This window comes from Podarcis erhardii (assembly GCF_964252035.2).
Source record: "Podarcis erhardii genome assembly, chromosome: 5".
Classification (NCBI taxonomy): Eukaryota; Metazoa; Chordata; class Lepidosauria; order Squamata; family Lacertidae; genus Podarcis; species Podarcis erhardii.
Window position 1 is genome coordinate 34,394,387 of NC_138509.1, and position 16,080 is coordinate 34,410,466.

At 40.0% G+C, this 16,080-nt stretch overlaps 1 protein-coding gene across 4 annotated transcripts in view; it reads right to left on the reverse strand.

Moving 5' to 3' along the window:
- The window catches only part of PRKG1 (protein kinase cGMP-dependent 1), a 652,365-nt gene that overhangs the window by 70,553 nt on the left and 565,732 nt on the right, over positions 1-16,080 (reverse strand). For all 4 annotated transcript variants that reach the window (XM_081861792.1, XM_081861791.1, XM_081861793.1 and 1 more), the window contains 2 exons: positions 14,164-14,229; positions 1,633-1,707 (listed from right to left, as the gene is read on the reverse strand). In XM_081861792.1, coding sequence (XP_081717918.1) covers positions 1,633-1,707; positions 14,164-14,229 — 141 coding nt within the window. The remainder of the gene's footprint in view (positions 1-1,632; positions 1,708-14,163; positions 14,230-16,080) is intronic.

A 16,080-nucleotide genomic window follows, 5' to 3' on the forward strand; every position in this document is an offset into this window, starting at 1 on the left:
AGAAGCAGATTATCCACAGCATCCTCAGCCCTGCCAGATCCTGTCAACCAGGATGGAACAATGAGAGATTATTTTTTGCAGCACTAGCCCCAGGCTGGCATAGCAGAGGCCCAAATCAGGCCCCCTCTGGGAAATGATTCAGCAGATCTATGAATGCCTCAGCTCTGCCACCACCCTAAAAATTAATGCCCTGTGTCAGGTTCCTCTGCTGGCTACCACTGGAGCTTGCTAGACATCTATAATGTTCTGACTTAACATCAGGATCAAAAACATACTAGGCTCTCTTACACATTTCTCAACAATACCCTAGAGTAGTTGTAAATATGGCAATAACAAGTTACCATTTAAACTTTATACTGTTTAGGCACCTTTCAATTTGTGCCTCTCAAGAACCTTGAATTCTGCTCGTTTTATTGCAAAAAAAATAATAGAAGTCATTTCTGGTTTCACAGAGAAGATTAAACTATAATGCACACTTGTAAGACTTTCTATTAAGATCGTTCAGGCAGGAGAATGTCTAAGTCACAATTATAGCAGCCCTTATCATCAATTTGTTGGAATGTGTACTATTATATACAGATTTCTGAGGAGTTGAGAACATATTCCCAAGTTGTCGGTGTCGTGATTCCAGCTAGTCTGCTGGTGGGAATATTATTCCTTTCTTAATATGAATGTTGACTGAAGCACTAGTTAGTCTGTCAAACCAACCTTTCTAACCTGCTAGTTATTTTTAGCTGCACTTTGTGTAATAATTCCTGATTGGGGGGGGGGGAGTTGGGTTTATCAACTAGGGGTGAAAAGGATGGTGTAAAGGGAGAAATCAGGCTAGCCTCCTCTCCATTGTCCTCTCCTTTCTATGTGCAGGACCAAGCAATCCAGAGGTTGCAATTGCTGCTGCAATGTGGTCACTCAGCCGATCCTGGGATGTAGCTGCCTTGCTTTGGTGTTAAGAGTGAATCTACCAGCTCATCTTCTCCATGTCTTAGGCCAGAAGGGCATCTGCCTGCCTCCTTCCAGCCCATCCCAGGCCCATATCTCCTTGTGTCACCACTCCTCTTTGGCAGGACAAGCAATGGGAATAATTGCTGCTATAGGAGCCAGCCCAGGTCTGCACTACTTGAGAGCCACACATTTTTTTTGACTTGTTGATCTTTTATTTATTGTCTCAAAGAAATACTGTGCAACATAGTTGTACTTTTGGAATACGGTAAAAAAATATACAGTGGGACCTTGGGTTACAGACGCTTCAGGTTACAGACTCTGCTTACCCAGAAATAATACCTCGGGTTAAGAACTTTACCTCAGGATGTGAACAGAAATCACGTGCCAGTGGCGCGGCGGTAGTGGGAGGCCCCATTAGCTAAAGTGGTACCTCAGGTTAAGAACAGTTTCAGGTTAAGAACGGACCTCCAGAACAAATTAAGTTCTTAACCCGAGGTACCACTGTATATACATTGGTACTGATCACATTTCTTTAATTTTATATTTTTAGGAGTTTTCTTTTACAACACTAAAGGACTGTTTTCAGAAATATTTTAATTTGGTTCCCCCTCCCCTTTCTTTTAAATAAAGAAGCACAAAGGCAAGTATATTGAAAGAAAGTATATAAAAGAACCATTGACTGACACTTACTTTGCTTTTGCTTCGGCATCCTCATATGCTTTATTGGAAACATCATCCAGGCCTCCAATCAGATGTTTGAAAGAGCTGTAAAATAAAAGGCACATATGTTAAAAAAATATTCGAGTATAATAAAAACACCGTAAAAAAATATCACTCATTAATTACATATTCCTTTCAAGAAACTTCTAAAACATCATGGTGGGAGAGGGGGAATGGAATATAATAGAGGTTGGAATTCTATACTGGTCCTGTTTGTTGCCAGTAATCAAGCCTAGTTGCCTTGCTTTCTTAAAAGCCTTTGTGGGCCTGCCAGAGGCTTCACCTTATTGTTAAGAAGGACTGAAAGATGAAGTACAAAGAAGAACCAAATTTGCTTTTGTGGTAACATGCAACAGAAGAATTATCTGCCTTTAATGAGCAGCAACAAATATAAGTGCCCCATTCCTGAGAAAACCAACAATTAAGTGGATAATAATGGGATGCTCAATATGGGGTGGATCTTAGTGATTACTTATTTGAGATTTTTTTTTTTGAGGGGGGACAGCTTTTAACCACCTGAATACTTGCTCATCAAAGCAAACAATGGATATGTTTTTGACAAAATCAGCACTATTTATCTGATACTACGGAGACCTTGCTCCTAGTGTTGTAGAGCACTCCCTCCAGAGGCAGTGAGGGGCACCAATCCAGATGGCTTTAAAGAATGGTTTAGAAAAAAAATCATGGAGGACGGCTTTCAGTGGTTATTAGCCATGATGTCTGTGCACTGCCTCCACAGTTGGAGGCAGCAATGCTTCTGAATACCAGTTGCTGGAAATCACAGGAGGGGACAGTGCTCTTGTGCTCAAATCCTTCTTGTGGGTTTTCCCCAGGCATTTGGTTGGCCACTGTGAAAACAGGATGCTGGACTAGATGGGCCATTAGCCTGATCTTCTTATGTTCTCACATTAGTATATCAATGAAAGAAAAACAAGCTGCCTGCTAATACAGTAGCAACATGGCCAGAGTTCAATTCTCCTTTGAAATGGAAGGTTAAAGGAGGGTTCATATGTTATAACCAACTAAAATGGTATTTTAAAAATAAAGAGTATTGGGGAAATCAATTCTTGGCAGAGTGAACATTAATATGTATTTAACTTTCACAATTTTTGAACTTCAACAGGAATGCAGAAATACTAAGGACATGGGCCAGTAAAGTCAATTCTTAAAGTATCACCTTGAGAAATGAGATAAGGAGCATTAAGCTGATCATAGCAACAACAAATACAAACCATTAATTAATTATTTGGTAGTGGTAATTGCCCGAAGCAAATGTAAGAAACTAAATTAAACTTCAGCAACTTTCTAAATTAATAACTCTCTGAACTAATAATTAAAAAGGTTGCTGCTTTGGCTCTGTTTTTTATTCAACTGTAAAATACGAGATAAACATACTATTAAACATAACAAAACCATAGCAAAAGGATTTCACAGTTTTTGACATGCAGAATTATATGATTCCTCATAATCCCCTCCAGCCACTCATTTGTGCTTTCTACTTTACCTGTCATTCTTCTTTTTTTAAAAAAGGTATCTACACACACAAACATGGGAGGTTTTCCCCCACCCCATAAATTGTATTGAAACTTTTCATCGTAAAATAGACTAAAAAAACAATCTAATCTAAAAAAATTAAAACAAAACAAAATAACATCAAAAAATAAAGAGAGGAAGAGCAAAGAAAATACAGAGCCCTCTCTCAAAGGTAAATATTAATCCTTCTCTCACACTGAAGGGGGTGGAGCTCCTCCTAAATCACAGCACATCAACATCCTTGACTAATTAACAACATGTATATTTTGGCACTTTTAAGTCATACATCAAATAACATTTCCAGAATAATGGAGACTATGGCATATGTGATTAGTTAAAATATATGGTTGAGATAAGCACAAATTTTAATTTTATTTGCAATCATTTAACATTAAAAATATGATGGGATTCATCTCTTAGGCATCATAAACCAACAATATTTTGAAGAGAGAAACATTTTGCACATACTCAGCTGCACCTACTTGTTTTTGCACTTACAGAAATAAATTGTAACATTTAATGCACATGTTTTCCAGGGCTAAGGTTCCTCCATGCCAACTGGAAAGACATGTTGCCTTGCCAATCAGCTGAGAAAAAAAGTGGCATAATACCTGAACGGGGGAAGGAAAATGAAGGAATGGTCTATCCAGGGCAATGTTGCCTTGGATTAGTGCTTTCCATACTGTCTGCTGGAATACACTAGTGTACTGCAATAAAATACTTTTGTTAAGGGATGATGGGAGTTGTAGTCCCAAAACATCTGGAGGGCCGAGTTTGCCTATGCCTGATTTAAAAGCTATGATGACCCTAATTTCAGAAGGGGGCATGCATAGAACCTGTGAGTGGCTGCTCCATCTGGCGAGCTATCAGAACTGCAGCTTGGAACATCTTTGCGTCAAGCTCTGGCTTTGATTTCAGATCTTCATTCTCAGTCCAGGCACCAGTTAAATCTTACAGCACACTTATTTCAGAAATTCCATAGCTAGATAGATATTTTATGGGATGCAACAGTAAGCTGGTGGAGACAGTACTGCATCCAGTTTTCTTGTAGAATTAATGGTGCATGAGTAATGCAAAGTTGAGGGAATGATTCAGGTTATATTATGGAGCTTCCTTTTACTCAGGCTCTTGGTTCATCTAGCTAAGTACTGTCCAGTCCATCTGGCAGAAACTCTGCAAAGTTCCAAAGTTTGTAGCTGAAACCCATTAATTAGAGGCAGCAGGGACTAGAGTTGGGAGCTCCCAAATTCTACCCAAGAGTAGAAAAACTGCACTTTTTTAAAATCATGGAAGTAGATCATCTGCGAGTCTCTTCCTCTGACATGATACCAGTCATGTGAATAGAGTAGCATTCATAGGTTGGCCAGCTGTAGTAACATTCTGGGCCAGTTCAGTACAATGCTATGTCTAAATGCCATCGATTCCAACAGCCTGATTGATAGATATGGGTCTGGCAAATGGCTCGATTCCAACAGCCTGATTGAAAGATATGGGTCTGGCAAATGGCTGGGAGCTGCTGGCAGAGTCTGAACAATCCTCAAAATTACAATATCAATAGCAGAGCTTTCCAAACTATGTGTCGTGACATGTTAGTGTGTCAGCTGCAGTGTGTAGGTGTGTCGTATGAACTACAGTTACCAGCATTCTTTGGTGGAAGTCCATAGGCTTTAAATGTGCTTTAAATGCATGGTGTGCGCACAGGAAACCAAATCTACCAAAATTCATTTTTCCTTCACCCAGTGTGAAGCCATATTCCTGTTTTATCTGATAGCAGAAGATGTAGTTACTTAACTGGATTTATAGAGATGGTACAGCAATCACATTAAAAATTTAGAAAGGTACTTTGAGCAAATGGCGAATTTGTAACTCTGAAAAGCCCGAGAACATGTAATGCAGCAATCAGCACATTTTTACTCGTTCCTGTTACTCAGAGGCGGTAATAAAAGAAAGAAACCTAGTCAAGCAATTATGCAGATGATGCGTTGAACAAGAGGACAAACATTCCAGTTTGATTTCATGATAAGGTATGACATGTGCGTTCCCAACATAGGGACAACATATTTTTCTGCTATTAACAGCTCCACTTTTTCCTCATTCTTTAATCACTCCCTCTAATAGCAAACACAGGCATTAAATAAGGCTGGAAAAAGGGGGGAGTATCAACATTCCTTTTCCATTTGGAAAATGAAAATGAAAAACTGGGGTCAGGGATGGAATGCCCTGCGTTATCCCCTTAAATATCCGGGAGAAAGACATGGCTAAATATGCAGGAAAATGATTTTGAGGAGATATGGAAAGTTTTTGTAGAATTTGTACAAATCATCGCAAGAGGTGTTTGGGAGGTTGGATAGTTTCACTGGAATGGTCTCGGGGGTGGGGTGCACATTCTTATCCTTATTTATTTATTATTATTACTTTGTCAAGGAGGAGGCGGCAGAGGAATCCTAAATATGAATACTCCTTCTAGCAGGAAACATACTGCAGTATTCAGTTGAAGGTCCCATCATTCAAATATAGAAACCAGTCAAAAGGGGGCACAATTAAGAAGCAACAATAGCATACACACTATGCCAAAATGGTGTGCTGAAATTTAAACTGCTTATAGATATCCCCTAAGCACTCAAAAAAACAATTGCACAATTGTCAATAAATAGGGGTGTGGGGAAATATGGCATGTCCACTTTTATGTTTATTTGCTCTTTGGCTAGTTGCCAGATATGCAAGATGATGATGATGATGATAATTTTTATTATTTATACCCCGCCCATCTGGCTGGGTTTCCCCAGCCACTCTCATTCCTTCCTATTTTTCTTGCTATGTGCCTAATTTGATTCAACAATGGTTGTGCTGGGCTGTGGCTCCAGACCTCCTAAAAACTGCTGGTACCAAAACCGCTGATTTCAAGAGCTTGGCAACCTTCCTTCAGTGATGCAAACTGCGGTAGGGAAAGCAGATAAAACTGATTACAGTCAGAGACTTCAAATATGAGTCTAAGGGAACTGTAAGTAGTTTTGAACTGGGGTTTTCAGATGTTTAGGGCTTTGGGCAGAAACAGTCAGGAGTTTTCTGAGTTTGTTGGGCTTGGATTCTGTCTTGGGAATCCATCAGTCTAAGCTGGCTGTTCCTTCTCTACCATTCCTTCTCAGCTTTAGACTTCTAACAACAAATATATTTTCACAAATTCACCAAACAACTCCAATGATCTTTTTTCCAAAGGACAATCACCTGGCAAATGTTGCTCAAACTTCCTACTGCCTGGGGTAATAAAAGCTGAAGAATTCTATTATTTTAATATACCATCCTGCAGAGTCAACTAAATATCCTAAACGAAGAAACAATAAGTTACTTGGGGAAGACTGTGATACCATAATTCAGTTCACAGCAAAATGAAACATGGTTATAGACGTGGTGAAGGTGAAACCTCCTTCTCATGTGCAAAAAATGAAATGCAGCTCAACAGCTTTTGCTCTTAACATTGTGTATACATATTAATTAGACCAGTCTGCTTACCCACCTTGGGTGCAGCCGCATTGCAGGCTGGCAATGCCTCCTGGCACTGAGACCTGATGAGGACTTTGGCATCTGAGGATTGCCCTGCTGGCATGGGACAGCTTAGAACTCACCTTGCTGGCTGGTGTCTTGGATCCAAGCCTGCCTGCAAATTGGCCAATGGCAGGCAGGCTTGGAGCCAGAGCTGTCCCAGGGGGAGGGCCTGATGGAGCAGGTAGGCTCCCTTCAGGTCCACTCCCAGGAGATTTAAGGTGGCCCTGACCTAGCACCTTGTTTTTTATTGGATCTCCCTGTTGAATGGTCTCTTTAAATGTGAAGGTTCATTATTGTTTCACAAGATGTGTATGTCTTTAAGGGCTAGGGCAAATAACGAGACCCAGTTTTACAGTAGTGAAACATAGCAGGTGTTGCTAAGTTGTGTTAATTAAGCTGTGTCAGCAATTGAGTATAGTATATAAAGAGCAGCACCTAGCTCAGTACCTTGGGGAATGGGTTGGTGGTTGAGTCATGCTTGTTGTTATCTTTAGTGTAAAATGAGTTTTTGTTATTAAAACCTTGTTAAAGTTATTTTGAGTTCCTTGTTATGCATGGTCTCCCCAGCAAGCTCTCTGCAGCGCTACTAAACTGCAAATAGCCAACACTCCCACCCACCCACCCTCCTCCTTTCATGCTGTCTCAGACCTTGCTATGGTATTGGTGGTCGCCATGTTCAGGCCTGAGCAGAAATTTGTCTACTAGTCAAATTGGCTCCAGCCTGGTGTTTTTGCCCACCTCATACCAATCATCACAACTTTGGAAGTTTAGGCATTGGGCAAACATTTGTCTTGGTTGGGGGAGGTTGTAGTTTCTGCCTGCCCTTCCCAAAATCTAGGGTATCCAGTTAAAGGGGTCTGGGAGGGGCTGCTTCTGTCTGTATGCCCAGGCGGGGGCTTGGACCTCAGCACTCCTCAAGGCAGAAACCCCCATGGGGGTCCCCCCATTTGATGGAAGTCACAGGAACCCCCATTGCAAGATTGACCCTTGACATCACTTCCGGCAGGTGGACTGGATGTAAACGGTTATCCAAAGCCTATGCCACACCTCTTTCATATGTTGTTAATAAAGTTGTGACCTGATCTGAGCCCATTCAAGCTGTGTTGTGTCCTTTATTTACTGTTCAACTGGAGAGGTGGGGGCTGGGGGTGGGAACTGCGTAGTCTGAGCAGGCAACCATAGAAGTTTCCTATTTGAGACACTGGAAAACAACAAAACAAGTCTTAACTGCATGGGGTTGGGCAAATCAATATTTGTTTCCCTCATGCTGCCCCAAGCATGTATACTTGGCTCAACATTTAATTCTCTTCTGCTTTTATATTTATTATATGCAGGTTTTTGAATCTTTTCATAAGGATTTAGCTGTGAATACCCACAGAACAACTTTAGTTGTTTCGGGCCACAAACTTATTCCAGCAACTGTTGAATATTTACTGCTAAATAGTGCCAACTTTATTATGGAGCTGGCTGCTCTTGAGACCACTGTCTGGAGAGTAGCATGGCCCACAAGATTACAGAATTTGGCCATCCCTGATCAACAGGCATTTTGTGATGTGACAATGCACTGACTGCTGGGGTTAGGATTTTTGAAAGAGCCTTTAGGAAACAGCTATGGGCTGAAGTAGAAAATAAAAATAAAAATCTGCTTGGGGTAACTGACCTGAAATACAGATAAACTAGATTCTATAGTCACTCCTTTTTTACATACGCTCTTCAAAAAGCCTGAGGAAAAAATAATTTATCCAAAGAGATTGAACTGAGCCACAGTCAGTCCATAAAAATAAAGAAGTATTTGAAATCTAAACCATGACTGAAACCTATACTGCATAAATAAAATGTGTTTGGTATTATAACAATCACCAGATGTAAGTGCTCCGTGACCAAGAGAGTATAAAACTGACAGGAATAAATGGTACTGAAACTAGATGCAGCAAGTAGGTTTCTATAAAATTAGGCAGATCGTTTGGTAAAGTGATGTAAAGCTAGATAATGGTAGATGCTCCTTTTAATTTGAAAGGACATCAAAAGTTGTAACATCTACTCCAAAGGGTTTTGCTATGAATTTGATTGTGGCTTTGGAAACAGCATCCTCAGCCTGGAGCTGGTGCAGGGTCAGGCCCAATCTGCCTGCCTCACCTCACTCTCAACCTCTGACACCATGATGCAGATACGGTGGTTGTTCTGCTGCTCTCCAGAGCCCCAGTGGTGGCAGTGGGGAGTTGGGATTGCTAGGTTTGTCTGCGGAAGAAGAAGATAATTCATATTCAGAGGAACACTGTTTCTGTGTTTAGAGGGGGTGCATCTCTGAACACCCGTTGCTGGAGGAAAAACAATGCAAGCAGGCTGTCACCTTCATATCCTGCTTATCGGCTTCCAGCAATTATCTGTTGGGGAAGGTAGGACTGGCCTGAAAGTGGCTCACCATCTCTGAAGCCTTGTTCTCAGGCTGTAGAGATGGTAACTCAGTTTCTGCACATTTGAGAAGGCACTAAAGAAATTGCTGTGATTTTCAGGAGTGGGAGATGAGTGAGGAACTTACCGTTATAGAATTCTGGGAGACCGGAGATGTTTCTATTTGTCGTTTACATGTTTGTTTGTTTGTTTGTTTGTTTTTTAAAAATGGGTTTGCCTTTGTGGGAAAGTGGTGGCAGTGATCTGCCCCATCTGGGTCCATTTTTGCCTGCAAAGCATCTGAGGAAGAAATCTACATCACATTGTAGTATCCTTCAGAGTGCATGGCGGGAGGAGGCATCGCCAAGCCCACCATCCTACCACCACTACTACTACTACTACTGCTGCTACTACTGTATGGAACAGGAGACAGTCGTGTTTTCCTCTATCTGTAAATGAAACTATGAATTTATTCCTCAGATGCGCTGTGGTGACAATGCCCTGGAAATGGGGGTGATCATTGCCACCACTTGCCTATGCTGATAAAATCTATAAAAATCTATAAAAAGTGAAGGGGCGGGGAGAGAAGCCCCTGCTGGTGACTCATAGATTACAGTGTTTCTTAAATTTGGGTTTCCAGCTTCCGTTGGACCACAACCTCCCATCATCCCTGGCCATTGGCTCTGCTAGCTAGGGATGATGGGAGTTGTAGTCCAACAGCAGCTGGGGACCCAAGTTTGAGAAACACTGAATTACTTATAACAATAAGTCACTGCTCAAAAAAGTGTTCCAGGCATCTTGATAGTGTTTTCACGCCATTGTGTTTTCTTGCCCTGCCCACACCCTCACGAATGTGCCAAAAATATTCTCAAAAGAATGTTCAGCACAGTCCTAGGGTGAAGATGGATGTTTCATCTGATCTAGCAAGGCTCTTCTTGTGTTTTTATTTACTTTTCAATTGTCTATTTTGTTGTTACTTTGGACTTCAACACATATACTCATTTGGCTAGTGGATAAAATGGGAAATTGCTGCAAATACTTTACTGGCATATTTCCTTTAATCCTGTAAGCTATTCTCAGCATGGTATTTCACTTCATATCACCAGTATTCTGTCAGCACTAATGAGGCTCTCTTTAAAAAAACATAAAAAGAACCAGAACAACAAATTCAGAGAATTGATGTTGGGAATACTCGGTAAATCCATTAGTGTTATATTATACCAGCTGCCCTAGACCAAGCTATTTTAAGTCCTAACCTGTCTGCTCATACATCTGTTGTTAACATAGGGTTGGTTTCAGATAACCTTTTCTTTTTCTTTTTCTTTTTTGGTGCCACAATATTTTTATCCTTCAATTTCCTAATGTTTAAACATGGAGCTGTACTTCAGAACAGGCACTTATTTGCCTCAAAAGTCATGATTGTGAAAAGGAGAAGCCATCTGCTGGTTGGATCACGAGGCTTGGCAGAGGTGTTTGGAGAATTTGACATGCTTGATGTGATGTCTACCGGTAGGGCAGTAGAGCCCAATGGAGAGGACACATGTGGTGCTTTGCCCACAGTGATGTGTGTCACTGAGATGCACAGAAATAGAACCCATGCAATAGACATGAGATCTTCTTTCTTGGATTTGATGAAGATCCAAACCTCTGAGCTGATCTTTTCTACTTGTTCTGGAGGAAGAGAAGTTGGGCCTCCGGAGGTGCCCAGCAGGGTTTTCAGGTAGACTAGCTGATTGTTTGGATTGGCTCTTCTTGAAGTTTACCAGGAACCTATAAGTCTGGAGGGTGTTGAGAGTGGAAATTTTCTTTGTCCCAGGTGATGGCAACCCATGCTGTGCCACTGGTCAGGAGCAGGGTTCCTGAAAGAAGATGTCCACAAACAGCCTGCTTAATCTGTATAAGCATGGCTTCTATTGACTGAAAAGGTGGAGGAGAAAAATCAAAAGTGGTCTGAGGCAACAGGTGCCTTAGCAATAAAGAAAGGGGTCTCCCTGCGATTTCCCACCCCAGCGAATGCTTGCCACCAAGTCATTTCTGGCTACCCGCTTATCTGTGTGGTATGAGGTAACAACATTCTTGCCTAGTGAAGGCAGAAATTGTAAATGCTTCTGGCAAACTGATCTAACTCCCTTTTTTAATTTTGTCAGGAAAAGACAAAGAGAGAAGGAACCGAGGAGAAAACACCAGAGAAGGAGCTTGTGGACCAGCAGAACAGAGCAAGAACAAGCTAATGAATTAAAAACAGCAATGTAAGAAGGGGCAAGACAAGGTATGTATATTAAAAACACCCAAGGAGAGAGCAAAGAAGGGGACAAATGGAGATTTGGCTACACTCAACAAAGGCATAAGCAAAGTGAATTCTGGGAGCCCTGCATCCCCAAATGCTCCTAGCTTCCTTTGAGCTGCGGGCAGAGCCAAGACCCAATCTGCTGACCTTTCATTGCAGGTATGGGTAAATGGTAATTCTCATAACAAAAACCTTCTTTATGCTTTCTGTTCAGATTTAACCATTTCATGGGATTATACAGGAGAGGCTCAAATGTGATTAAATACTTAAGTGTGAAAATTTTGCAAGCCTGGTTAAATTGGAATCCAAGGGATTTAGATTTTCTGTTACCTGTGATTAACTCTCTCTGGGGTTGTACTCAAGTTTTCAAATTCAGTGGTCTTGTGAGAGCAGATTTCATTCACTACAAAGCTAGGGATAGTTCTGTGGGGCCACTCCCTTTGTTCCTAATGAGCCGCCACCTTCACGGAATTGAATAGAATTTAAGAATACAAGAGCAGCTCCTCTGGATTAGATCGAAAGCCTATTAAGTCCAGCAACCCGTTTCTTGTGGTGGTGGACAACAAGATTCCTCTGAGAAACCCAGAGATAATTCTTAAAGAAAATAACCCTCTGCTGTTGTTGTAGCCCAGCAATTTGGGGAAAGAGCTGTGGCTTAATAAAGCATCTGCTTTATATGCAGAAAATCCAATATATTCCCAAATTCTGGTGAGCTACTGCCAGTACATGTAGACAATACTGAGCCAGATAGACCAATGGGATGACTCAGTGTAAGGCAGCATTCTACGTATGAATGACATTCAGTGGCATAATACCTTTGAGCATGGTGATAACATATAGCCACTATGACTTGTGGCCATTGATGGACCTAAACATGTATTTGTCGAATCCTCCTTTTAAAGCCATCTAACTTTGTCATACATATTCTTGTGGCAGTGACCTTCATACACTAATCAGAGAATATTCATTTACATCAAGGGAGCTCTGACACCCACAATAAAATATGTAAGTTTGACATCATTGATTTTAAGGGACATAAGCAAGATGATGATGATGATTAATGGTTTCAGGACTACATCCTCTATATGCAACTTGTATAATGTGTGAGGGGGGGAAGCATTGACGTAAGCTATTAAAGGAGACTTCAAGCATGTACTTTATTTTATTTTTTTACAAAGCCTAATAGGTTTTCCATAATCTACAATGAGTTTCTCCACTTAGCTTCATGTATATAATTAATTGAGTGTTGGAAATGGATACGCTGACTGCAAAATCAGATTCTCCAGGGTCACAATACAACTAAGTACATATTCCACTATAAATAGCATGAATGCAGTCACACTCAGCTGCACAACATTGTTGAAATCTCTGGTACGCAGTGGATCAACATTGAGTCCCAGAAGTTTAGAGTTATATATGCACTCTCCTGCTACTTCAAGGACATTGTCAGTAGTAAAAGAAAAGCATATTAAGCTACTGTCATAAGAATCAAAAATAATTACCAAATGATTAAAAACTAATTTTGGATTAATTCTACCTATTTATTTTGATTATGATTAAGTTCCAATTGCAAAATGTTTGTACTGAATAGTTCAAATAAAATGTGAGTAATTATTTAGCGGCTTTCCTCAATGAATATCTGTCGAATGTCTCTAATTGGGTTCATTAATTTCCATCTTTCCCTATGGATTTATGCAGCATAATGGCTGGTTTATGTAACATGGAACCTTTCTTGTAAATGTGTCACAGAAGCTATTTAGTTCAAATTCCTAACAGCCCCCATCTGTTTATATCAGATACAGCCCCTGTGAAATTCTGGTGGGTCGTAAGTTAAATTAACAATGTATTTCCTTTGAAGGAGTGTTTTCTTACACTTCAATAAATAGAATACATTGTGAAATTAACTTCTTGCAGCTATTATGTATGTATGTATGTATGTATGTATGTATTTAACCCCCCCCTTACACATTTATGGTCACAATAGAGCTCAAAAGTAACAAAATAATCTAGAACTTTTTGCCATACTCCATGTATTCTCTCAACATTACTATCTAATGTTTCACCCTCCATCCCTTTGAGTGTATTTCAATTTGAGGATGTCATTAAAAGGGTATGGGGATCATTTATAGACTGATTAAAGTGAAATAAGAGTGCATCCAACATATTGTAATTTAAATGAAAACTCTCATTTAGCAACCCAATAATTGCTTCATATTGATGTAGGAATTAAGATAAAGAAATGCTAATTATTCTGTGTGTGTTTTTTTAAAAAAATTCACATCCCCAGGAAGCTTGGAACTGCTGAATTTTTCTGTTGTGAGCTGCCCTGGGACCTTTGGATAAGGGTAGTAAACAAATTTTAACAACACACACTGCACGATGCTTCCCTTGAGGAAGGTTTGGAAACTGCACCATAGTCTTTGGCAAAACCGCTGCCATGGACCAGTAAAGCACAAAAAGTAAGGCTTGTTTAAGGCTGCTTGTTTCTTTGCTGTACCATGTGAAGGTGTGGCTGTTTGAGTATCTGAATCTACAATGTGTACAGTGAGGTTTGGGTACCAATTCCTCATGTTTGGATAAGTGAATTTTTCTTATAAAGAGCATTTGGCTAGCGGGACCTAAGTGTATACAGTATTGTCTTAAAAGTAATCCTGTGATCACTTGTATGATGAAGGGCAATACACACAACTTCAGTAAGGATCAGTTTGAGATAATTGGTATCATAGGGTAAAAAATGGCACACTTACTCTCTGTCGATGACAAGACATGTTACGGCTTCAGCAGCGATAACATTGGCTGTCCGAACATCTTCCCTGAAAGGACAATAATATGCATTTTACACAATTTGCCAACAGTCTCTACAGTAAAGTAAACAAATGAGAATTATGTTTTAGTGATTTATTATATTTTAAACCATTACAATATAATGTCTTGTTTTGTTTTAAATCTTGCGGCTCTTTAGAAATGTTTCCAAAACAACATTATCATAAGAAGTCATTTTCTCAGCAGATAGGTTACTCAGTCATTTCTATGCCTTTTTACAAATTCATTTATCTTGATTATGGGTCTCTCTGACTTTGCGGTTCAGTATGAGAGAAATGAGCAACTAATTCAGCACCAAGGGCCACGTAAGAAGCATGAATATTTAACTGAGTGTTATTATCATTATCTGCACGTCATTTTTAAAGATGCCAAAAAAGTTCTTCAGAAGATCACATCCCAAACTAGATGAGATTGCTGCAGAACTGTGGCTTTAAAAGCAGGCCTGTTCAGGATTAAAATCTTTATTTATTTATTTATTTATTTATTTATACTATTTAAAGGCCACTTTTACAAGTTGAAATCACTCAATACCACATGCAAAATAGCAGGTAAAATACAATTCTTATGATAATAAAATATAATACATTACAAAACTTCTCATAAACCCAATTACTAAAACCAGTGATAACAAATACACATTCAGCCCTAAGGCAAAACACAGCATTTTTTAAAGACCACTAAAGAACTAAAATGCAGCATCACAGAGAATCACACCTACACATGCCAGTGAAAATAATTAATTGGGTTTTCAAGGCTTTTCAGAGGAACCGAAATGCAGCAGCTTTGCTGGTAGTGAACTTCAAAGTCATGGGGCCACCACAGAGAAAGCCCTCACCTTTGTACCTGACAACAGGCAGTTGAGTTGCAATTTAAATAGTCAAATGTACTAAGCCTCCCCTTCTGCTTGGGTTCCCCCCTACAGCTTTTAGTAGACCACCTTCTGGTACTGGACTGTCAGTTTGTGTGTGTGTGTGTGTGTGTGTGTGTGTGTGTGTGCGTGTGAGAGAGAGAGAGAGAGAGAGAGAGAGAGAGAGAGAGAGAGATGGGTTGCAGGGACAAAAGCAGTTGGCAGGGGCCCATTTACAGACCTCCAGTCTGCCACAGTCATGTAGTTTTGGGCCTTTATACCATCATTATTTTGAGCCAGTACCGGTATTTACCATATAACCCACAGCCAGGGATAATGGGAGTTTTAATCCAGTGAAATCTGAAGAGTCATAGGTCCCTCACCCCTCAATATATACATATTGCAAACTCAGGAGGCAATACATAAGGTGCTAAAACTTCAGCAGGGCTCTGAGGGTGGGAGTGACAATGGCCCAATGAAGATTGAGCATGATCAGTGGCAATAGAATATACAGTGACTATTAAAGGAGGTGGGGGAACTGAATGGAACAGTCTTCTGGAAAAGAAAATGTCACACTACAACATTTCACTGTAGCTGCCACTTGTTATCCTCACATTTGGATTTTATATTGCACCTGCAACACCATCTCTGTAATGCTGTTTGAAGGCCATTTGCAATATTGCACTGATAGCTTATCAACACTTTCCGTAGAACTACTGCTCAATCAAAAGGGGTTTTAGTACAAAAGAACTCTGTTCTATTACTGATAAAAATGATACTTTTATATGATATACAAGTATACAAATTGACTCTCAACTTTATAAATCAAAATCTGATATGAAGTTGGCAGTGTAATATGGCTTTTTAAAAAGGTACGTATTTAATAAAATTATGGTATCAGCAAACCTGCAGTAACACATCAATCCTGACCCACTGCTTTCAAAGTTTTAGCTAATTGCAGAATACTCCATTTCTTCATTGCATTATGTATGCA